Raw genomic sequence first — 25,325 nt, 5'->3', positions numbered from 1 at the left:
ACCTCTGGAAACTCATGAAGCAGCTGATGGTATTTTGATTCTCCCGAAATGGCTTTGACTGACGCAAGGTCATCGGAGATATTTTCTTTTATTGCTTGCACTGACAGAGTGGTATTTCCATCGACGAGTCGCTGACATCTGCAATCTACAAGAAGATTGTAAAATATCAAAAAATCTACGCCGATAATGGGCTTTGAAACATCAGCGATGGTAAATTTCCAGGTGAAAGTACGCTTTAGTCCTAGGTCTAAGTGTAACAATGTAGGACCGTAAGTATGAATGACTGTACCGTTCGCCGCCATAAGTTCATACTTTGTCTTGGTACAGGGCGCCTTGGTAGCCAACCGTGGAAAAACGCAGAGATCCGAGCCAGTATCAATGAGGAAAAGCATTTTTGAAATACGGTCGGTAATGAAAAGACGGCCTGTAGGTAAAGGGCAGACGTTGGCCGCTACTTCCGGCTGCCCAGAGAGTTTTCCGACTCTCCGTAATTACATGGCTGCACACATTTTTTAGCATTTGAACCAAATTTAAAATGGTACCAACACTTTTGCCGGGTAGTCGACTTCCTGCGATGTCTGGAATGGCTCCGGGAACGCTCTTTAAATTTTGATGAGACCGAGTTGTGACGTACCTGGGTCGAGAGTTCCGATACCTGCTTGGTCAGGAGTTGGATCTGCTTGGCCATTTCTTCCAACATGGAGGATGCAGGGGGTGTGGCCATCGCAGATGTGCTTGCGACCTGTGGTGATGAGGGTGCTATCTCATGCACCTTGTCTGCCAGCAGTGGTGATGAGGGTGCTATCTCATCACCTAGCTGCTCGTGCCTCAGCAACTGCATCACTTGCTTTTCTTGAGACGCAGACAATCTTTTGATCAGTTGCGTTTTAAGAGTGATGTATTTATCCGTCTCGGGAGGAGAAATGATAATATCCTTCACCTCGACAGCAAATTGATTATCTAACTGAGCGGCAACGTAATAAAATTTTGTAGTATCACTTGTTATATTAGATAAAGCAAACTGACCTTCAATTTGTGAAAACCAAAGGGCTGGTTCTTCCGGCCAGAATGGTGGAATACGCACGCCAATTCTGCACACGTTGGATGTAGTCGCGTCCTCCATCTTGTATCAGAGGTCACTTGCCAAGGTCGTCAAAATGGCCTCCTGCCGTTTTAAATCTTCTTGCCAGCAGTAAACGTAGGTATTTATTGTAGTGCTCACCAATTTAGGGGTCACCAATATAGCGGTTGAGATGTGATACCACTATTTAATATGATCTTATTTATTTTACACTAAATGAGTAAAATTAAAAATCCAAATTTTGTGGAGAAATTGTCCAAATTTATTTAACTCACAGATACGTGAAGAGAAAATAATCACAGAAGGAAATAAAGAAATTTAAATAAATACCAATAGAAAATACAAGCTAAACTAGCACGTAATAGCAAGAAGTTAAGGTTGAGAATTGAATGTAAGCTAAGAGAGCAATGGATACACAAGTGATTGTCGCAAGCGATTCTAGCCGACTCTTTAAACGTGGCGATGCTGGCTAGCAGCCTACGGCACGCATAACAAAAAACTCGGAACAGGTTTGAGTTGTTCCAATGCGCTGCGTGCGGATGATTCTAGTAAATGTAATAATATTAATTTTGAATAAGAAATGTTCCCTACAAATGTTTGTGTTTAGTCCTTTATGTAAATTTTTATGTAAATATATTAAACTTAACAAAATAAAACTTTAAATTAACACCCATGTAAAATATTATTTATTACTAATCTAATGTGTTGTGTATATATTGTAAATTTGTGTTTGTTTTGTTTTAGGTGAAGGCTGTACTAACACAGGATCTCTTTTTTTTACATGTATTCTATAATTGTGTATATTTATCTTTTTTATTACCGGTCAATTTCCTTCGTGTGTTTTCCATACAACGTGACATTGGCGAAATGAATTGTGCTCAACTGGCACGCTCGAAACGCCATATATCGAGAAATCAATCAACAATCATATATGTATTATTTATTATCGCCATATATCAAGAATTCAATTCAATTCAATTATTTATTATTTAATTACCATTAGCTTTATGAGGCTATTAAATGTAAATATCGTTCACCATTTTATTTGAATTTTGAACGTCCATTTCATTCGCTCAGAGTTTTGTTAGCTTATGCAGTGTTGCCAACCCCGAGAAACGAGAAAACAGTAGTTTACTAAAAAAAAAAACAGGAGAAAACGGTAGATTAAGTAAAAAAATGCAAATTTCATACTGTATTCGTATAATTAAAACAATCACATACTTTTTTTAGTTATCACACATTGGTATATAATCATATTTAACACAAAATAGAACTTAAAAGAGAAATCAAACGAAATAAAAGACTAATTATTTTGTTTGAAAAAATAACTTTTTCATTTTTTTTTCTGAATAATATTAGGCTTTTATAGAGTAATTAAAACTGTGGTTTCATTTAAAGTGGTGCTGACAATTCCATCCTGTATATATACAATTACAGGCAGCACAAAAAAAAATAGGTCTCTCTTTTAGTGCTTTTCCTTTTCCTGTCATCTTTTAACCACGAGTTTTTAAATTTCTGTTCATATTTTAATGCTTTTTTTGGGAGGACTTTTGTCAGTCCATGAATCACTGCTCATTTTATCAAAGATAATAAATATTCTTATTTAATATTAACAGCGGGATTATATATATTTTACTAATAGTCAATCTGAGCCACAACACAATACGCAATACTATTTAACGGTTTTAACCTGTAATTGAAGCTGTCATTTTTACACAGGGATTTCCCCGTGCATAAAAATATGACTGTTTAATCTGCCCTTGAATTCGAGGTAATGTCATCGAAGCACAGCAAAAGTTAATATTGCCATATAGTGTAAGACAATTGTCAGTGTGAGGGTATTTTACAGAAAATAAAATAATAATACCCACATAATAATTTATAAAAGAGGAAGGGAACGGCTATAAAAAGTGACGTTTTTGAAGGATTGAGTCAGTACGTCGTTATTCTGCCTGTCATAAGGTGTAAAATCGTGACAGTGTTCAAGTATTTAAAATCAGTGTCATTGTTGGAACTATGCGTTTTAAAACGTGTATAAGTGTAAAATGTTAAATAGAAACAGTGTTAGAAGTGTGTATATGTAAAAGAAGAACAATAAATTGTGGTTATTAAGTATTTTATTATACTTAGCACCTGACATTTTTACAAATGTCAGAAGTGGGATCCAACACCTAAAGATAACTGGTGTTGTTACTACGCCCAAAGCAGACCAACCGGCGCACGACGACCAACACGGTACGTCTGCGACGGTGATCGTAGACAGAATAGACTTGGAGATAATAAGCGGAAGCGATCACAGCAACCGTAATAACCGAGGTTGTAGTCAAAAGCATAGTTATGGTCGCCGTCCAAGTAGCAGAAGGTACAGTCGAAATCGCAGCAGACGTGAACGTGAGGAACAGGGACGTCTCAGCAGGCGTAGGTGCGTGGTAGCAGGCGTGCTTGTAGTAGTGTTCAACAAAGCAACAGCGACCATGTTTATAAGCCGAAGCGTGAACAGTATGTTTGCTGCTAGCGTGACAGCCGTGCAGATGGCTCTTCTAAAGAAGACAATGAAAATCGTCTTCCTTGAAGTAAGCATCGTTATGAAAGTACGAGCATTTTGTTAATAGTAACAGTAATATTAATCATCAAGTAGAAGTGCAGAAGCGGCACAATATGGTAACAAAGTTTTAATAAGATATTAAGATTCAAAAGTCAAAGTAGTCGCTATAATTAAAGTCTCCTTTATAACAAATCTAACAGTGTGCTAAATGTCATCTTATAGTTTACTTAGTTAAAGTCTGTAGAAAAGTGAATCGCGTAAATGAACTAAGTGAAAATGTAATCGAAAGAAAAAGTAATACAATTAACAGTGACGTGTTCTCAGTAAACGGCATTGTTTTGAATTCTTTCATTAAACTAGGAAGAACTTTAACTGAAATAAAAGGTCAGTAGTATATTAAGTGAAATAAGGATGAAACGGAGCCTTCAATAGGTTTTGGTAACTCGACAGTTACACCCGTAGATAGTTGTGATATTTAAATTATTATTGATGGCATTTTGGCAATAACGGAAGTGCTTAGTAGAATAGAATAGAATAGAATAGAATATACTTTATTGCACACATAAAAGAAATATATAGAAAGAACAACACAAATAAAATTTAAAGAAAAACACGTATGCAAAGGCGGTCTTATTGCTTTAAGCAATCTCCACCAGACAACCTTTGAAACATAACGGATAAATTGTAATGAGGAGAAAGGGGACAACGTCTCAGTGCAAACTTTATGAAATATAATTAAATATTATATAATATAAAATAAACTAAATCAATAACATACTTTACACATACATACATACATACATACAAATATTGAAAAAACAATATATACTTACACATATAAACATACATACATAAAACGTGTTCAAAAATATATACATAATATTAAAAAAAAAAAAAAAAAGATAAACTATTATACTAAATTAAATAAGTACTCTTTCAGACGATTTTTAAAGCTGTATAGAGATTTGGAATGTCGAACTTCTGTAGGAAGTTCATTCCAAAGAATTGCAGATTTCATAGTAAAGGACTTAGAATAAAATAGGGTATGGGAAGTTGGTAATTTAAGGAGATTATCACAACGGGATCTAAGGTGGAGGTGAAGAAGTGAATCGGCACCTAGGAAACAAAATCGATCTTTTAAGTAGGAGGGAGAGAGAGAGTTGTACAGGATAGAATAGAGAAGAGTCAGCATGCGGAAATTTCGGCGATGTCGGATAGGAAGCCATCCAAGCTGACGACGATGATCAGAAACATGATCAAATTTACGTAAACCGAAGATAAATCTAATACATAGATTTTGTAACCGCTCTAGTTTATTTAGTTGTTCCTCAGATAAGTCTGGGTAACACGAATCAGCATAGTCTAAAATCGGTAACAGTAGTGAATGAGCTAGAGCAGTTTTGGTCTTTATAGGTAGGAAATATTTCCATCGTTTGAGCGATCCGATAGTGGCAAATAATTTACGGCTAACCTCAGCTATCTGTACTGACCAAGATAGGGAATTGTCTATAATAATACCAAGGTTCTTAATAGATGGACTCAGGCTCAAATCGACGCCGCCAAACTGTATAGCAGGGAGGCTATTCTGGTCAAGTTTTTTTAGTTGCTTAGAGCCACCAATAATACTGACCTGTGACTTGGCAGGATTGACAGTTAAGCCAAAAGATTTGCTCCACCTACTAGCATTCCGCAAATCTTCGTTAAGCTTATGAATAGCCTCACTAACATCATCAAACGGGGCGGCTAAGTAAATTTGAAGGTCGTCAGCATATAGATGAAAGGAAGAGCATAGATTTTGGGAAACTGAATTAATAAAAATGGAGAAAAGGAGAGGAGAGAGGACACCACCTTGGGGAACACCGGCAGAAAGAGAGCAAAGGGAAGATGACTTGTCATTGGCTTGAACGTACTGTTGCCGATCACATAAATAGCTTCTGAACCACTCAGTGGCTTCAGGAGAGATATTTATTGAACGCAGAACAGCAACCAAGAGATCAGTATCAACAGAATTAAAGGCGTTGCTAAAGTCCAGCAAAGCAATGACTGTAAGATTTTGTTTGTCCATGCTAAGTCTGATATCGTCACAAACTTTAATCAAAGTAGTGACTGTGCTATGCCCGTTACGGAATCCAGACTGGAACTCGGATAATATATGGTTATCAAATAGATATTGATTTAGTTGCTGAAAAACAATACGTTCCAAGACCTTTGACAAGAAAGGAAGGATGGAGATAGGACGGTATTGAGAGAAGGATTTTGGATCTTTGGTTTTGGGTATGGGGATAACGCGGGCAACGCGCCACAAACTGGGAAAAGTGTTATGGGAAATAGAAAAATTTAAAATATGGGTAATGACTGGAACTAAGACTTCCAAGGGCAAAATAATCATTTTGCGGTTGATGCCATCATAACCAGAAGCATCAGATTTGATGGCTAGGATACTGTTTCTTACCTGGGATGGGGTTATAGGAGCAAAGTTAAAAGGAACGATTGTGGGAGACGGCAAGGAGTTGATATAATTCAATGTATTTGCTTTAATTGTGTTGTCCATAGGTGTTATCGAGACAAAGTGTTTATTCAAGGCATCAACGTCTAGATCGCAATTCAAATCCTTACGTTGCCGGCCAATGCCTAGCGATTCCAGAAATTTCCACAACTTACGTGGGCTTAAGTTTTGTAAGCTCAAGTCAATATAGTTACGTTGCGCGTCCCTGCAAACTCTGCTACATCGGTTACGCAAGCTCTTATACCTTAAAAGATTCTGATCGGTGGGATTATGTTTATATTTGGATTTCGCCACATTTCTTTTAGTCATCAGTGACTTAATATCTGGCGTAAGCCATGGAGCGGGTAAGTGTTTTAATTTAATTGGCCGAAAAGGAGCGTGCTTGTCATAGAGCTCAGTTAAAATAGAATTAAATATCTCCAACTTGTCATCGATAGTTGTTGAGTTAAAAATGACGTTCCAGTCGATGTCATTGAGATCAACCAAGAACTCGTCATTATTAAATTTTTTAAAACTGCGTCGCATGACGACAGATGGCTTGGGCTTAGGGGGACGAACATTATAAGACAAATACATTAAATCATGGTAGGAAAAGGCGTCAGCAGGAAGTTGACCATGGATCATAACATGGTCAACGGAGGAAACAATCATAAGATCGAGTTGGGATGGGGCACAGTTCGGAAAAAAATGTGTAGGATTCGAAGGAAGTAATTTTAAATTTGAGCTATTAATGATGTTAAGGAGTTGTTTTGCTCGTGAATCATTTTTAATAATACAGGTATTGAAGTCTCCAAGAATTATGGTGTGATCAACGCTTGGCACATGTTTCTCCAATAAGGTCTCCAAAGTGTGAAAATAATCAATATGTAGCGAAGGGCTGTAAAAAACCCCAAGTAATAGCTTTAATCGACCAAGTAAAATTTCTATAAAAATATGTTCAGCAGTTTCAGAGTATTGCGATGGAGACTTACTAACAATTGTGAAAGGTAAGTGGTTGCGAATATAGATGGCTACACCACCACCACCTTTACCTGTACGGTCATTACGTATGAGATGGAAGTTAGGTAAAGAGAAGGAGGAGGAAGGAAGGCAGGGTTTAAGGAATGTTTCAGAAATTAAAATCGCGTGCACGTTGGCGCAATCAAAGGAGGCTAATAAGTCAGGATAATGTGCAGGAACGGATTGGGCATTAATATGTAGGACATTGAAATTCTTGGGAAAATTGGAAAATGTGTCGACAAGTAGATTGGAAAGAGGAACGGACGTACTATGAAAACTACTTACAGATGAAGATGATAAAGAACAAAATGAATCGTCGTTTGAGTTAGATGAAGCATTATAAACAAACATATTACATAAGCAATTAAATAAAATAAATAATAAAATATATATATATATATATATATATATGTAAAATAAATATAAATACTAATTTATATAATATAATAAATGTACCAAATAAAAATATATATATATATATATATAGAATAAAATGTGCAAAGATCACATTATTCACCCTTCACCACCAGCAGTAACAAAAAAAAAATTAAAGCGGTAGGAGATTACATACAATATACCTTACAAGAGACACCAGTAATGATAAAAAACCTTACAATCACAGACTACTTACACAAACAGAAAAAGAAAGAAAACTATAATAAAAAAAAAAAAGGACAAAACTAATAAAGGTACTTTGTATCTACACTCTATACTTTATAACAAAAATCACTAGAAAGTTAAAATATATATATATACATATTGACTGTGGTAAAAAATGAAACATAACAACTGAAGAATAAGTACACCAAAACTACATATGGTCATCGATAAAAATATATATATATATATTATAACTAAAATTTACATACTATATTATATACACTAGGAGAGAAAAAAAAAATCAACAATTATGATAACATAAAAACAATAGTGTCTATGTAATTAAATTAATATGTCATCTGTAACCGACACCAACAGTCAACTGTCAATATTATATGAGTAAAAAATAAAAATAACAAAAACAATAAACTGTGTCTGTCAATTAAGATTCTAAGTTGAATAATTAATAAATAGTAAATTTATTTAAATAAATGAAGATTTATCACAAACTACCACAATTAGACATAAATAGAAGAAGCTACATTATTTAAACTAAGATAGATTTGATATCAAAAATATAAATATGAACAAAATAGGTAATAAAACATTTATAATAATATGTGTACAGAAAATAATTCAACAACATGATTTATGAGAAGTGAAAACAAACTACCACAATCAGACAGAAAAAGCTACATTATTTAAATTAAGATATATCACATACCGAAATATAATTATAAGCTAGATAAGTAGTTAAACATTTATAATGATATGTATATAGGAAATAAAGTAACACTCAACACTATTTAAGAAAAGTGAATACTCACAAATAGTGAACACTATCTACTTTTTCACCACCCTCTTGGGCCTAATATGAGAGACCTTGCTATCCTTATGGCTGGGATTTGGCAGAATAGTAGTAGAGGGAGGGCTTGTGCCTAAGGAAGGGCCATCAGAGCATGACGGTGGTACAGCATCCACTGCAGTCACAGAAGTAATACATCTTCGGGATCCATCCTCCCCAATGACATATATATTACCATCTTTGGTCCAGCATTTATTAATACCATAATGTTGGCGAGCCAACATAAATGCCTTATGCCTGTCCTTTGTTAAAAACTCTGACATAGTGATGCCAGTTTTCTTGAGGGCAGTTTTAGCAAACCAAATCTTATTTTTGGATGTAGCATCTTTGAATTTAATCAGTACAGGCCTAGGCTTTTTGTTATTGCTGCGACCCAAACGATGACAGCGACTAAAATGATTTGCATTGATATCAGGCATTCCAATATGGTCAGAAAATACTTTAGCAGCAACTAAGCCAACATGCTCATTTTTGCTCTCCGGAATACCATGCATCAAGATGATTTTCCTCCTTGACCTCATCTCCAAGGCATCACATTTACTAGTAAGGAGCTTGAGCTGTTTGTGGAGGCTATCCAGGGCAGTTAAAACAAAAGTTCTGAACGCATTAAACTCAGCTGCAATATTTGATGTTGTAGGACTCACCGCAGGAATGGATGAACTTTGAAGATTTTGCTGGATATTTACTTAGGTTATGCTGTTACGGAACAAACATTTATAATGTTTAAGACTTACGATACTTTTAAAATAATCGCTAAATAAAATTATAATACCCGCAGTATTATCATTTAGTAGAATTGAACAAAAAAAAAGTCTTATAAAGTCAAAGCATCAAACAGCGGTTTAACAATGGTTAGTGTATAGCAATGGTAGATGTAATAAACTTATAGACGTGTAAAGAATATTTTGTTTTATAAGAATTAAATGAATTTAACGATAAAAATGGAAAACTTATTCTAAAATAACTTGTTGAAGACAAAAAGAAATAAGCTTTCAAAATATACTTAAAAGATAGTTGTGTTTCAATAATTATAAAAGTAATAATAGTAATTTAAATAAGCAGACCCAAACTTAAAGTAACTTAGAAATAGAAAATGAATAAAAAAATAATAAGTGTTAATGTAGATATTTCATTAAAGGAATACATATTGAAATTGTTTTGCTTTTAATTCAAGAAAATTAGGTGGTGATCTAGCAAATTAAATTATTTGATAATAGTGCGGTAGTTTCTGCGTTATGGCGCTTTAAATTTTATTCACTGGTCTAAAGGTTAATTTGGTGACACATTGTATTCATTGCGGGCAACTTTTGAAAAACGTGTTAATTCCTCGAGTTTCTCGCTGCTAGCGCCAGATTCCATGATGTAATTGGTACATTGAATAGTATGGCTAGTAAAATGAGCCACGCGGATGTTTTAAGTCTTAATCCAGTTTTAAATGATAAACAGAACACTGATGTAGTCATTTATGTTTCAAGTATATTCAACAAAGTGCAAAAAAATACGTACGGTTATGTTTATATTGTGTTTATCACAAGGCACCTGATGCAAAACCAACCAAAGATTAGTAATAAAAATAGTTAATTGTTGTGAATCATTGACATATTTTCCTAAACTATGAAATAATACAACCAGTTAGAGGAACAGATGCTAATTATGTAATTACAATATAAAATGTTATATTTTATATTTACTACTTCAGTTAGACTGACCAGATAGTTGACTTATAAGACAGACATTTAAAAACACGATTTACGTGTTAAGCCTATTGTTACCGTTATCTCTACTCCACTATCAAATGAGCAGGTGGATATAATCGGAGGAGGATAATAATATGTTCCAGTAGTGGTTTGAATATAAGAATAGTAGGGCGAGCAGCGACATGTTCTGATGGACTCTCTTGGCTAAACAAATTGTTTATTTGTATATTTTCGAGCTTTTTATCGAATGAGCTACTTTTATATTTTAAATTTGTACAATATAGAAAGTAAATATATTTGTCAGAGTATTATTTACAAATCAAGGTGTCATTCATTATTAGTTATAATTGAATTGAGTATAAGACTGTTTAGAGGTCTTAGAATAAAAGTTATACAATAGGAAATAGAATACGGTGTTGCTAGTACTATATACAAGTACTTTTTATATAGTAAATGAATCTACTTAATTTAAAGTGTCATTACTATTATTATAACAAACCCTTTTGATGTATAGTGTATGTATAGTTAGATGTACACGATAATAAATAGAAATATTCAATTTAGTATTGCTAGTGTTGTTTAATACTTACTTCAATTCAATCGTTAGCAATTGCGGACAATAATTGTGTTGTTAAATAATATTCATAATAAAGGAATCGGTTGAACGCCGACTGAGGTTAAAAATGTGAGTAGCAACTCTGATAGTCTTATATTAAAGTCATAAAGAATAAAATAGAGAAACAATTCTTAATAAAATTATAAATGAAGTATTTATCAAAAAGGGGGTCAAATATATAATAGCATAAAAGAACCGCCTTGTAAGTACCAACACGAATTTTTCGTTAGTTTTTCGTAATAAAAGGGTTACAAGTTTTTAACAAAAAAACAAATATGACATTTAAGATCTTCTCCCAAGTACAAAAAGTGTAGGGGTGTTTATAAAGCAATAGTGGCCATAGATAAAGTTAGAGCGTGGGTAGTGTTGACCATCTTTCAGACGATAGTGATTCTCAAGCCAAATCGGGTAGTCATGATGATAACGAATGTCAGTCTCGAATTATTTAATTTAATGAAGTCTTGTATAAGTTGATAAATAGTCTAGATAATATTTTAATACTATTAAATAAATTTCAATTAATAAAAAAGTAGCATATATGAAGAGGTTGATGACGGTGGACAGGGCTAGTTAGTGGTAGCTAGGCAGTGGCGTTTGGCGCTCCTTTCTCTCTCGCTAGGAATAAAGCGTGGAGTTAAGTGAAGTTAAAAGTATTGTATACAGTGTATACTTATGTCAAGTAGATAAAGTATACATGTATATGGATTTATTTAATTAAAATTATAGTATAATATATATCATAACAATTCACTTATTAATTTTATTTAAATAAAATTAATAAGTGAATTGTTATGTTTAATGTATGGTTTTCGATTTAGTTTTAGAGCAATTGCTCTAGTTCAAGAGTGGCAGATTGCCCCAGTTCAAGATGGGCAGATTGCCCCAGTTCAAGAGTAGTTTCAGTTGGGCAGATTGCCCTAGTTTCAGTTGGGCAGATTGCCCTAGTTTCAGTTGGGCAGATTGTCCTAGTTTCAGTTGGGCAGATTGCCCTAGTTTCAGTTGGGCAGATTGCCCTAGTTTCAGTTGGGCAGATTGCCCTAGCTTCAGTTGGGCAGATTGCCCTAGCTTCAGTTGGGCAGATTGCCCTAGCTTCAGTTGGGCAGATTGCCCTAGCTTCAGTTGAGCAGATTGCCCTAGTTTCAGTTGGGCAGATTGACTCAGTTTCAGTTGGGCAGGTTGCTGCCAGTTTCAGTCGGGTAGATTGTCCCAGTTTCGGTTGGGTAGATTGTCCCCAGTTTCGGTTAGGTAGATTGTAGCAGTTTCATGTGGATAGATTGTTCCAGTTTCATGTGGACAGATTGTCCCAATTTCATGTGGGTAGATTGCCCAAGCTTCATGTGGGCAGATTGCCCCAGCTTCATGTGGGCAGATTGCCCCAGTTTCAGGTAAACAAATTGCCGCAAAGCTGACCACCTACCAACTTGGACCAAATAGACGCGCAGGTATCTGCTGCGAGCTACCTCGAGCAGACCATCAACGGTGACATCATCTTTGACTCCGTAAGGTGCCTAGCAGGCTTCTGCCGCCACGTTTCACGGAGGGTTCTAATCTTCGCTGGCTCGCAGCCAGTGGGAGTCGAGGAGGAGCACTGTGAGGAGGGACAGATTGCCGCAAAGATGATCACCTACCAACTTGGGCCAAGTAGACGTGCAGGTAGCTGCTGCGAGCTACCTCGAGCAGACCATCAACGGTGACATCATCTTTGACTCCGTAAGGTGCCTAGCAGGCTTCTGCCGCCACGTTTCACGGAGGATTCTAATCTTCGCTGGCTCGCAGCCAGTGGGAGTCGACGAGGAGCACTGTGAGGAGGGACATATTGCCGCAGGTTCAGGTGGGCTGATTGCCGCAGGTTAAGGTAAACAGATTTCCGCAGGTTAAGGTTAGTAGATTTTTGCAGGTTTAGGTGAGCAGATTGCTACAGATTAAAATGGGCAGATTACTGCAGCTTAAAATGGGCTGATTGCCGCAGTTTAAAATGGGCTGATGGCCGCAAGTAAAGGTGGACAGTATTCCGCAGGTTAAGGTGAGTAGATTTTTCAGGTTTAATATGGGCAGATTGCCGCAACTTAAAGTGGGCAGATTGCCGCATGTTAAGGTTAGCAGATGGCTCTAGATTCAGGTGGGCAGATTGACCCAGGTTACGTGGGTAAAAATTGGCCCTAGTTTAACATGGCAGATTGCCTTTAAATATTGTTTGTTAAAGCTGTAAATCATTTTTGTAAGAGACATTGTTACAGTCAATTATGTAAGAGTTATAAACCATAGTTATTCTCTTTTTGTTTTGTTTTTTTGGAAACACGAGGTCGTGTTTCGGTGCAGGACGGCCGAACTGTAAGACAATTGTCAGTGTGAGGGTATTTTACAGAAAATAAAATAATAATACCCACATAATAATTTATAAAAGAGGAAGGGAACGGCTATAAAAAGTGACGTTTTTGAAGGATTGAGTCAGTACGTCGTTATTCTGCCTGTCATAAGGTGTAAAATCGTGACAGTGTTCAAGTATTTAAAATCAGTGTCATTGTTGGAACTATGCGTTTTAAAACGTGTATAAGTGTAAAATGTTAAATAGAAACAGTGTTAGAAGTGTGTATATGTAAAAGAAGAACAATAAATTGTGGTTATTAAGTATTTTATTATACTTAGCACCTGACATTTTTACAATAGTAGTTTTTGCATTTTATTGTGGACAGTGGTTAACAAAAATATTTGCATATTGTAGGTGGCGCAGAACACTAATTGAAAAACAGTTAAATTTTGGAATGAAACAGAAAACAGATAACAAGAGGCTTTTTTGTGTAAATATCAAATCTACTGTTCAAATCAAACAGTAGGGTCGGCAACACTGAGCTTATGTCACCAACAGTGCTGCCAACCCTACTGTTTTAACAGTAGATTGACTATTTTTTGGAACGTTTGTTTTGGTTTACACACGTGTCAGTGGGGATTGTATTTAATTTAGTGTTGTTTATTGTTTTAAGTGGAAAAATTTAAGTTTTTAGAGTTTCCATATTATCAAGGTGTTTGGTGTTAGTGTTTGTGTTGTTATTAGTAAGATTGGTGTTATTATATATATTTAAGTTTGTAGGTTAGGATTTAAAATGGATCCAGACCCCCCGCCTGATCCCCCTGATCCGGGTGGTATAGAAGCACAGGTAAACCGAAAAAGGCAAAGCGTAGATTCGCATCCTGATGTGGATATGGTTAAAAAAACCATAATCGATCCTTCCACTGCAACTCCTTCAATTCAAAATATTTATACTCACCCCTCCCTTTCCGAAAATGCTAAGTCATACCTTGAATCCGATAAAGGCCCTTTCATTGTGTATGTGTCGAGGGAAATTCCTGACCCGGCAGCTCTATTAGAGCTTCCTCTATTAGAGCTATCAGGTTTGGCCAGTTTCTGCACAAGAATAAAATTAACGACATCATTGATGGTGGTATTAAAAACATTGGTCGCAATAAGATTAGCGTTGAGTTCTCAAATGCTACTGCAGCGAATTTATTTTTGACTAACCCATTATTGAGTCTATTTAAATATGTTGCTGTTATACCAACCTTTAACATCACTAGAATGGGTATAGTAAGAGATGTTCCCGTCAACTTCTCATTAGATGAACTTGTCGAGTCCTTGGTATTTCCCTCTGGGTGTGGTCTAGTACTGAAAGCCAGGAGATTAAATAGGAAGAATGTAAGTGAGGGGGTAACTACATGGATTCCGACACAGTCGGTTGTAGTTACGTCCGTGGACAGATGTTGCCTGATAGGGTCTTTTCCTATCACTCTTCCCTTCCTGTAGAGCCCTACAAGTTTCCTACCATTCAATGTTTAAATTGTTGTCGGTTTGGCCATGTTAAAGCACAGTGTAGGTCAAAGCCTAGATGTTACAGGTGTTCCCAGTTGCATACTGGTGATGCATGTGACATAGCCAAGGAGGATTCCAAATGTATGTATTGTGGTAGTAAACATTTTGCCACTGACAAAGACTGCCCCGAGTTTTTAAGACAACAATCAATCAAACTTTTAATGTCACAAGAGTGCATATCCTACATGGAGGCGTCAACACGTTTCCCTTCTTCCCAACGCTCTTATGCTGATATGGCAAAAGAAGTGTTCTCCCATCCTATCCCCTCATACCAACCAATTTCCAATAATAAATCCCAGTTACCTCATTCCAGTGTCCCAGCTGGTCCTAACAAATCTTACCGTAAGACTGTGTTCCAATCTCCCCGTCCCCGCGCTCCTCTAGCAAAGGGATATGATAGGCCAGCTCACCAGGCAATAACTGGTAATTGTTCCACTTCCCTTCCTAATGGTTGTGCTCTTAATCAGGGTGTTGACAATTCAGCAATGACAAGAAAGGATCTGTTAGTTGTTCTAACAGAGACCCTTGTGAGCATAATCTCTTCCTCTGATGAATTTCCTTTACCGTCCCACGTTGCCCAGAACCTTACTAAAATCTATAATAAAATCCTTAATAATGGATCCATTGAAATTCCTCCAGTGGAATAGTAACAGTATTCGGCCCAAAAGGCATGAATTACTGAATATTATTTCACTTTATCAGCCTGTCATTATTGCCCTCTCGGAGACATGGTTGTTGCCTGATTCCCATTTTAGGGTGTCAGGTTTCTCCTGTTTACGGGAGGACAGAAGTGACGGGTATGGAGGTAGTGCTTTTCTTATCCGGCACTCCTCTTCCTATTCCCGTATTCCTCTTCCTCCTCACAGTCAATAGATTAATGCTGTTGCTGTGAGGGCTTTTAATATCTCCTTTCTTTCCGCTTATGTACCTCATCCTTCCTCTTCCCTCTTCCTTGAGCTGAAGTCTATTATCTCTGCGCTTCCTAGCCCTGTGCTGGTCCTGGGTGATTTTAACACTCACCACACTTTGTGGGGGTGTTATGTGATAGATTTTCTCCTTCGTTGGTAGACATAATTGACGATGTGGATCTCTGCATTCTCAATGATGGCTCACCGACTCGCAGGGTTAATCCTAATCAGAATCCTAGGACTGCTATTGACCTTTCCTTATGTTCTCCTTCCCTAGCTTCCCAACTATCATGGGCTGTTCTTCCTTCCACCCATGGTAGTGATCACTTCCCAATTCTGTTATCCTTCAATAATACACACACTCCTACTTTTAATCCCTATTCTACCCGTAAATATAATTTAAAAAAAGCGAACTGGTCTGAGTATGCTGACTCTGTGGATTGTATGTTGGACAATCTTCCTGAGTCTGATAATTATGAGAATGTCGTTCTTTGCTATGATAGGTTTATTTCTGTCATTTTATCTGCAGCTGACTCACATATTCCTAAAAAGCGCTCCATTCAGAATTGGATGCAGTTCAATCCCTGGTGGGATCAGGAATGCTCTGATTCTGTCGATCGGCGAAAGTCTGCCGAGGTGGCATACGCGGCCTGTATGTCAATGGAGAATTTTATTGAGTACCTACGCAGTGATGCGAAGTTTAGAAAATGCATTTGTAAAAAGAAAAAACTTGGTTGGGTCAATTTCTGTGAATCCCTAAGTCCCCGCTCCTCTTCCTCTCTTGTGTGGACAAACGTTAAGAGGTTTCGCAGATCACTTAACAATGTCAACTCTTCAAACTCCAATAATCCTTCCATTTGGCTTAATGATTTTGCTGACAAATTGGCCCCTCCTTCTGTACCATCCTATGACCTTTTTGTATCCTTGCCGGTTGAATCTTCAGAGGAAATCGATTGTCCTTTTTCCTTTGAAGAGCTCAATAACGTCTTAACGGATCTAAGGGACACTAGTCCAGGAGAGGATAGTGTCTCTTATTCTTTTATTACTAGATTAAGTGAACAAGCAAAGCGCCATTTTTTAAATCTGGTAAATATTATATTTCAATCAGGTAATATTCCCATCTCATGGAAATCCCAAATTATTATTCCTTTACTTAAACCAGGAAAGTGTTCTTCCGATCCTAATTCCTATAGACCCATTGCTCTATCAACTACTTTATCAAAAATTGTTGAACGGCTTTTGAAAAACCGTTTGGAATGGTTAGTGGAACGCAGGAATATACTAGCGCCCTCTCAATTTGGTTTTAGAAAGGGGTTAGGTACCATAGATAGTCTCAGTGTTTTAACTACAGACATTCGACGAGCTTATGCCAAAGGAGAGTATCTAGTTGGTGTTTTTCTGGATGTTGCATCTGCATATGATGGTGTTCTTCTCCCGGTGCTCAGGCAGAAACTTCGACAGCTGAGTATTCCGCCGAGGATATCTCATTACAAATGCAATTTGCTGACCGGTAGAACGGTATCTGTTAAGCACCCGCTTCTTACTGTACCTCCCAGACTCGTCTGGAAGGGTCTTCCTCAAGGTTCGGCTCTGAGTCCTCTGTTGTATAATTTATACACACATGACCTCGAATTGTCTGTCAATAGTTTTTGCAACATACTTCAATACGCTGATGATATCGTTCTCTACTACAGCTCAAAATCTGTGGAGGACATAACTTTTCGTTTGAATACTGCTTTGCACTATCTTAACCAATGGCTTTCTGATCATGGCCTGGCATTATCAGTGGCTAAATGTCAAGCGGTGGTATTTACAAGAAAGAGACTAATTCCAAATTTTAACATTTTATATGATAATATTCCCATAAATTTTTCGGAAAGTGTAAAGTTCTTAGGTTTAATACTCGACAAACGACTGAACGGAATTGCACATGCTGAGTATCTCAGCAAAAAATGTCAAAAAGGCATAAATGCTTTAAGAGCTGTGTCTGGTGTGTGGTGGGGTGCACACCCTTATACTCTTAAATTATTATACCATGCAATAATTCGTAGTCATATTGACTATGGTTTATTTGTTTTAGACCCCTTTAACAAAGTAGCGTCAGAAAAACTCAATCGAATTCAATACAAATGTCTCCGAATCATTCAATCATTCACTTCACGCACTCCAGGTAGAGTGTGTTGATCCCCCTCTTCCTATCCGCCGTCAATATCTCTCCGATCGATTTGTGGGCAAAATGTTACAGCTTTCTTCCCATCCTTTAAGGTCTAAGCTATCCGAGTTAGCCGACCTTATTCCTCGTGACAAACCATTACCATATGTACTTAATAGTTTCCTTAAATTTACCAATCTTCCTCATCCTTTGTCCTGCTCTCCTTCTAACCCATTGTTTTGTACGTCATACAAGGCTTTGGTTTATGCTCCTCGTATCATAACAGATCTTGACTTGATCAAGGAAGATCCTGGCACCAACACAAAGTTTCAAGATATAATTCAACTCAATTGGTGTAATCATCTTCTCATCTTCACTGATGCATCAAAGCTCTCTAAAGAGGGCTGTGTTGGTGCAGCATGCTGGATTCCAAAATTCAAAATTATTTTACAATTTAAATGTCCTCCCGAATCTTCTGTGTTTACAGGTGAGGTTGTTGGCTGTTGCTTTATTAGAAGCAATCCTGTTTGCACATTCCCATGACTTTAGACAGACGGTTATTTTTACTGACTCGCTAAGCTGCTTAATGGCGTTAAAAGGTAACCCATTTCATAGTGAATTAAGATCTTCAATTGTTTTAAGGATTCGTGAAGAGTTGTACTCATGTTATCTAAAGGGTTTGGATATTACTTTAGTCTGGATTCCAGGACATTCTGGAATTAGTGGGAATGAATCGGCAGACTCCTGCGCTAAGTTAGCTACTCGGTGTGGCACTTTAGTTCACTTTTCTAATTCGGCTCAAGATTTGTTGTCCCTTGCATCTGCCCATCTGGATGAGTCCTGGAGGAAACTCTGGGAAAGATCAAAGTCTCTGAAAGGTAAGTACTATGCTTCTATCCAACCTTCTATCCCAAAGCGACCTTGGTTCTTTACTCAAAAATTTACTGAACGGAGAACTATATCAACAATTTGTCGTTTGCGTTTTGGACATGCATGTACGCCTGTTCATCTGGCTAAGATCAGGGTCAGGGATCACTCTCTGTATGAATGTGGCCTCGACGACGGTTCTCCTTCTCACATCCTTTTCTCTTGTCCTAAATTGACCCGTCCCTTATATGACATCCTTCCTTATAAAGTTCCCCGCCCCCTTAATGTTCAGTGTTTGTTAATGTTTGTGTTTAGTCCGTTATGTAAATTTTTATGTAAATATATTAAGAATAACAAAATTAAACTATAAACTAACATCTGTGTAAAATAATAGATATTACTAACCCTCTTTATTTATATATTGTATTTATATTTTTTGTATTGTTATAGGTGAAGGCAGTAGTTTAACTGGATCTCTCTTAAACATGCATTTTTCTGTTGAATAATATTATTCCTTTTTTTTTACCGTACAACCTCTTTCGTAAGTTCTCCATTCAACGTGACACTGGCGAAGTGATTTTGTGCTCAACTGGCACGCTCGGAACGCCATAATAAAAAGAACAGAACAGAACAGACTATTTTTTGCCTTGTATCCCTGTTTTCTGTTTAAGTCCTCATATCTACTGTTTTTTGAAAGGCGTAAAAATAATTATGATTGTAGTTCAACAGGAACTTTGCTTATTAAAGTTGACAAATGTGTATAAGTTCGCACTCATTTCATAACTTCGATGTATTGTAAGTTTTCACTTTTAGTCAAATTTCAGAATTGTAGGTCCACAGGAAGTACCATAAAGAGTTTGCACGAGTTGAATTTTATACAAAATGCAGCAAAAACTATAATCGCTCGTATTTTTAGATTACATGACTTTTCATTTTCTGAGCTCCAAGGGATTCGATAAGATTCGTAATTCTGGTTATTTGATATTCATTTCAGCTTAACATATCCGATACTCGATCTTGTGGTAACCAGCTTAGAGAGACATTTTATTTTACTGTTTTCTACTGTTTTTTTAGTTCCATAATATGCTATAATTAGGTTTCAGAAGTGAAATATCAAAAGAAAACTATACAACACTATTGTTACAAATACAATCTTATTTATTAAAAATCAAAATAACTATAAACTGAAGTTTAAATAACTAGAAACCTATATAAAACACCAACAACATTCGAAAACACATATAGGTATTTACTCAGTGTTAATTATAGCAGCTCTTTTAACCAATTCACAATATTTATTAATTAAAACATTTAAATTACTTTATAACTTGCTAATAATTATCTATTAACAACCTAGTAACAAATCACATCGACTACAACACGTGTAACCTCAAGTATATGAGGGCCAAATATGTCTTCCCGCTTAAATTAGTACGGTTCGGTTCGGTTCTTTATTTATGGCGCTTCGAGCGTGCCAGTTGAGCACTATTCACTTCGCCAATGTCACGTTGTATGGAAAACACACAAAGGAGATTGTACGGTAAAAAAGAGATTATATTCCACAATAGGAGAATGCATGTCAAAAAGAGTCCAGTTAAAGTGTTGCCTTCACCTATAAAATAAAAAATCATAAAATAAATATATACATGAACATGAGTTAGTAGTAAATAATATTTTACAAATATATTAACTTATAGTTTAATATTATTATATCTAATATATTTACATAAAAATTTACATAGAGGACTAAACACAAACATTAACAAACATTGAACACTAAGAGGACGGGGAACTTTATAAGGAAGAACATCATATAAGGGATGAATTAATTTAGGACAGGAAAAAAGTATGTGGGAAGGTGAACCGTCGTCCAGGCCACATTCACACAGTGAGTGGTCCCTGACCCTGATCTTGGCTAGGTGCACAGGCGTACACGCATGCCCAAGGCGCAAACGACAAACAGTTGATAAAACCCTCCGTTCAGTAGTTTTTTGAGAAAAAAACCAAGGTCGCCTTGGGATATTGGGTTGAATAGTGGCATAATACTTACCTTTCTGAGATTTTGACAATTCCCAGAATTTAGTCCATGACAAATCCAAATGAGTTTGTGCAAGAGACAGCAGATCCTGAGCCGAAATAGAGAAGTGATCTAAAGTACCACACTGGATGGCTAATTTAGCACAAGAGTCTGCAGATTCATTCCCACTGATTCCAGAATGCCCTGGAATCCATGCCAAAGTAACATCTAAACCCTTTAGATAACATGTATATATATATATAGTACAGTTCTTCACGAATCCTTAAAATTATGGAAGATCTCAATCTACTATGAAACGGATTTCCCTTTATAGCCAATATGCAGCTTAATGAGTCAGTAAAGATAACAGTCTGTTTAAAATCGTGGGAGAGTGTGAACAGGATTGCTTCCAACAAAGCAACAGCCTCTCCTGTAAACACAGATGATTCGGGAGGACATTTAAATTGTAATATAATTTTGAATTTTGGTATCCAGCAAGCTGCACCAACACAGCTTTCCTTTGAAAGCTTCGATGCATCTGTAAAGATGAGGACATGGTTTGGCCAATTTTCATTTACCTTGGATTGAAACATTGCGTTGGTGTCAACAGCTCCCTTGGATAGGCCAAGATTAGTGATAACAGAAGGATGGTGTACTAAAGCCCGATAAGGCGTACAAAATAAAGGATTAGATGGACTACTGGACAAGGGATGAGGAAGGGAAGTAAATTTAAGGAAGCTATTGAGCAAGTATGGGAGCGGTTTGCCGCGGGGGATGAGGTCCGCTAGCTCAGATAGCTTAGGCAATAAGGGATGGGAAGACAGCTGTAACATTTTGCCTACAAATCGGTCAGACAGGAATTGCCGGCGGATAGGAAGGGGAGGATCCACACACTCCACCTGCAGAGCATTGGTGGGGGAAGACTTCATTGCACCTAAAATAATCCGTAGACACTTGTATTGTATACGATTAAGTTTTTCAGTAGCAACTTTGTTAAAGGGGTCTAGAACAAACAATCCGTAATCAATATGACTACGGATTATGGCATTGTACAGTAGTTTTTGAGTATAAGGGTGTGCACCCCACCACACACCAGATACAGCTCTTAAAGCATTCATGCCTTTTTCACACTTTCTAGTGAGATATTCAGCATGGGCAATTCCATTCAGTCTTTTATCAAAAACCATGCCTAAAAATTTTACATTTTCTGCAAAATTTATGTGTTGATTATCATAAAAAAATCAAAGTTTGGTATAACTCTCCTTTTGGTAAAAACCACCGCTTGGCACTTTGCTACAGATAATGCCAGACCATGTAAAGAGAGCCACTGGTTAAGGTAGTGCAAAGCAGTATTTAATCGATAAGTTATGTCCTCCACAGAATTTGAGCTGTGATAAAGGACGATGTCATCAGCATACTGAAGGATATTACAAAAATTATTAACAGACAATTCGATGTCATGTGTGTAAATATTATACAACAGAGGACTGAGAGCTGAGCCCTGAGGAAGTCCTTTCCAGACATGTCTGGGAGGGACAGTAAGAAGGGGATGTTTAACAGACACCGTCCTACCATTTAGCAAATTACATATGAAATGATTCAACCTCGGCGGGATGCTCAGCTGTTGCATTTTCTGCCTGAGCACCGGAGGAAGGACATTGTCATACGCAGAGGCAACATCTAGGAAAACACCCACCAAATACTCTCCTTTGGCAAAAGCTTTTCGAATGTCTGTAGTAAAAATGCTGAGACTATCTGTAGTACTTAACCCCTTTCTAAAGCCAAACTGAGAGGGAGCTAAGATATTTCTACTTTCCACTATCCATTCCAGTCGATTTTTTAAAAGCCGCTCAGTAATTTTTGATAATGTTGATGATAGGGCAATGGGTCTGTAAGAGTTAGGATCAGATGAACATTTTCCAGGTTTAAGGATAGGGACAATAATTTGGGATTTCCACGAGTTGGGGATATTGCCTGATTGAAATATATTATTAATTAAACTTAAAAAGACGAGTTTAGCTTTCTCACTAAGTCTAGTGATGAAAGAATAATAGACACCATCTTCTCCTGGACTAGTGTCTTTTAAATCCGCTAAGATGTTTTTGAGTTCTTCAAAGGAAAAGGAGGCATCCATTTCCTCTGAAGATTCAACCAGCGTGGATGTAAAGAGGTCTTGTGATGGAACAAAAGGAGGAGCTAATTTGTCTGCAAAATCATTAAGCCAAATAGAAGGATTATTGGAATTAGGACTGTCGACATTGTTAAGTGACCGGCGAAATCTCTTAACATTTGTCCAGACAAGGGAAGAAGAGGAGCGGGGACTAAGGGATTCACAAAAATTAACCCAACCAAGTTTTTTCTTCTTCCAAATCAAATTCCTAAATTGCGTATCGGTACGTAGATACTCATCGTAATTCTCCATTGTCATAGAGACTGCGTATGACACCTCGGCAGATATTCGCCGATCGACAGAGTCAGAGCATTCCTGATCCCACCAGGGATTGGAAAGCATCTGATTCTGAATGGAGAGCTTTTTGGGAATATGAGAGTCTGCCGCAGCTAAAATGGCTGAGACAAACCGATCATAATAAATAATGACATTCTCATAATCAATAGATTCAGGAAAGTTGGACAACATACAATCCACCGAGTCAGCATACTCAATCCAGTTAGCTTTTTTTAAATTAAATTTGAGAAGCGGATAAGGATTTGGTGTAGGTAGTGGTCTATTACTAAGAGATAAAAGAATCGGGAAGTGATCACTACCAAAGGTGGTAGGAAGAATGGACCAAGATAATTTGGGAGCAAGGGAAGGAGAAGATAAGGAGAGGTCAACGGCAGTCCTAGGATTCTGATTGGGATTAACCCTACGAGTCGGCGATCCATCATTGAGAATGCAAAGATCTACATCATCAATCATATCCACCAACGAAGGTGAAAATCCATCACAGTAATAACACCCCCACAAAGTGTGATGAGTGTTAAAATCACCCAGGACCAACACAGGGCTAGGAAGCGAAGAGATGATAGATTTAAGCTCTAGGAAGATAGAAGAGGAAGGACGGGGGATATAGACAGATAGAAAGGAAATATCAAAGGCCCTCACAGCAACAGCATTAATCTGTTGACTGTGAGTTGGAAGAGGAATACGGGAATAAGGAGAGGAGTGCCGGATAAGGATAGCACTACCTCCATACCCATCATTCCTGTCCTCCCTTAAACAGGAGAAGCCTGGCACCCTAAAAGGAGAGCCAGGCAACAGCCATGTCTCCGAGAGGGCAACAATGATAGGCTCATGCAGTGAAACAATATAAAGTAGTTCGTGCCTTTTAGGCCGAATACTTTTACTGTTCCATTGCAGGAATTTCAGTGGCGCCATTATTAAGGAACTTATTGCAAATTTTGGAAAGATTTAAGGCAACGTGGGACGGTAAAGAAAGTTCATCAAGGGTGGAAATTATGCTCACAAGAATATCTGTTAGGGCACCTAACAGATTATTTTTAGATGCTGTTGAGTTGTCAAGACTTTGATTCAGAGCACAACCATTAGGAAGGGAGGAGGAATTATTACCAATTATGGACTGGTGAGCTTGTCTATCAAATCCCTTTGCAAGAGGAGCGCGGGGACGTGGGGTTTGGAAAACGGTCTTACGATAGGACTTACTAAGTGGTACAGGAGCAAGCTGGTGAGGGATAGGCGTTGAGGAAACATGAGGGGAAAACATAACCTTAGCAATATCTGCATAGGATTGTTTAACAGGAGGGAAACGGGAGGATGCTTCTATGTAAGAAATGGGACTCTTGGGACATTGCAATTTTGATGGACTGCTGCCTTGCAAACTCAGGACAGTCCTTGTCTGTTGAATAATGCTTGCTAGCACAATAAAAGCAGTTTGAATTTTCCTTGGTTGTGTCACATGTATCTCCAGTATGATCCTGGGAACACCTGTAACACCTGGGCTTTGATCGACACTGTGATTTAATGTGGCCAAAACGACAGCAATTCAGACATTGTATTGTTGGGAATTTGTATGGTTCTACAGGAAGCGAGGAATGATAGGAAAAGACCCTATCAGGCAACTCTTGTCCACGGAAAGTGACCACAACCGACTGAGTCGGAATCCATGTAGTCACCCCCTCACTAACATTCTTCCTGTTCAGCCTCCTTGCTTTCATCACTAGTCCACTTCCAGAGGGAAACACCAATGACTCGACAAGCTCGTCTAACGAAAAGTCTACGGGAACATCTCTTATTATGCCCATTCGAGTTATATTGAATGTTGGAATAATGGCGACATATTTACACAAACTCAATACTGGGTTAGTTAAAAATAAATTCGCTGCAGTAGCCGTTGAGAATTGAACACTAATTTTATTGCGTCCAATGTTCTTAACACCATCCTTAGTAATATCAGAAACTTTATTCCTATGTAGGAACTGGCCAAATTTTATTGCTTTAATAGCGGTACCCGCAGCGGGGTCTGGAGTTTCCCTCGACACATAAACAATGAAAGGGCCTTTATCGGATTCTAGATAGGATTTTGGGCTCTCGGATAGGGAAGGATGTACATACAAATTCTGGATTGAGGGTGTAGCTGTATCGGGAT

The 25,325-nt window shown here is 37.4% G+C and overlaps 3 protein-coding genes across 3 annotated transcripts; 1 reads left to right on the top strand and 2 right to left on the bottom strand.

Annotated features, from left to right (window-relative positions):
- Positions 1–451: 451 nt before the first annotated feature.
- LOC146526708 (uncharacterized) lies at positions 452–1,123 on the bottom strand. Its single transcript, XM_085206056.1, has one exon. The coding sequence runs from the start codon at positions 1,121–1,123 to the stop codon at positions 452–454; it is 672 nt and encodes a 223-aa protein (XP_085062182.1).
- A 12,887-nt stretch (positions 1,124–14,010) lies between these two features.
- LOC146526707 (uncharacterized) lies at positions 14,011–19,207 on the top strand. The gene is made up of 7 exons (XM_085206054.1): positions 14,011–14,299; positions 14,709–15,301; positions 15,477–15,579; positions 15,843–17,672; positions 18,121–18,321; positions 18,542–18,712; positions 19,152–19,207. The coding sequence occupies exons 1-7, from the start codon at positions 14,011–14,013 to the stop codon at positions 19,205–19,207; spliced, it is 3,243 nt and encodes a 1,080-aa protein (XP_085062180.1).
- Positions 19,208–19,367: 160 nt separating this feature from the next.
- Positions 19,368–21,905, bottom strand: LOC146526706 (uncharacterized). The gene is made up of 4 exons (XM_085206039.1): positions 21,812–21,905; positions 21,087–21,721; positions 20,752–20,953; positions 19,368–19,384 (listed from the first exon to the last, which is right to left on the bottom strand). The coding sequence occupies exons 1-4, from the start codon at positions 21,903–21,905 to the stop codon at positions 19,368–19,370; spliced, it is 948 nt and encodes a 315-aa protein (XP_085062165.1).
- Positions 21,906–25,325: the final 3,420 nt, after the last annotated feature.

The sequence above is a fragment of the Heliconius melpomene genome, chromosome 21 (genome assembly GCF_056956725.1).
Source record: "Heliconius melpomene rosina isolate 202511_hmr_F chromosome 21, ASM5695672v1, whole genome shotgun sequence".
Classification (NCBI taxonomy): Eukaryota; Metazoa; Arthropoda; class Insecta; order Lepidoptera; family Nymphalidae; genus Heliconius; species Heliconius melpomene.
This window is presented reverse-complemented; position numbering and strand designations above follow the sequence as displayed.

Bases quoted from the DNA above. Each gene is read 5' to 3' on its own strand.
- LOC146526708 (XM_085206056.1), bottom strand. From the start codon at position 1,123: ATGGAGGACGCGACTACATCCAACGTGTGCAGAATTGGCGTGCGTATT.
- LOC146526707 (XM_085206054.1), top strand. From the start codon at position 14,011: ATGGATCCAGACCCCCCGCCTGATCCCCCTGATCCGGGTGGTATAGAA. The intron at 14,300-14,708 runs GTTTGGCCAGTT...CCCTTCCTGTAG, and splicing joins TCCTCTATTAGAGCTATCAG to AGCCCTACAAGTTTCCTACC. The intron at 17,673-18,120 runs GTGTGTGGTGGG...GTATCATAACAG, and splicing joins TGCTTTAAGAGCTGTGTCTG to ATCTTGACTTGATCAAGGAA.
- LOC146526706 (XM_085206039.1), bottom strand. From the start codon at position 21,905: ATGGTTTTTGATAAAAGACTGAATGGAATTGCCCATGCTGAATATCTC. The intron at 21,722-21,811 runs GTGTGTGGTGGG...TGTTTGTTCTAG, and splicing joins TGCTTTAAGAGCTGTATCTG to ACCCCTTTAACAAAGTTGCT. The intron at 20,954-21,086 runs GTTATCTTTACT...TGTTATCTAAAG, and splicing joins CCCACGATTTTAAACAGACT to GGTTTAGATGTTACTTTGGC.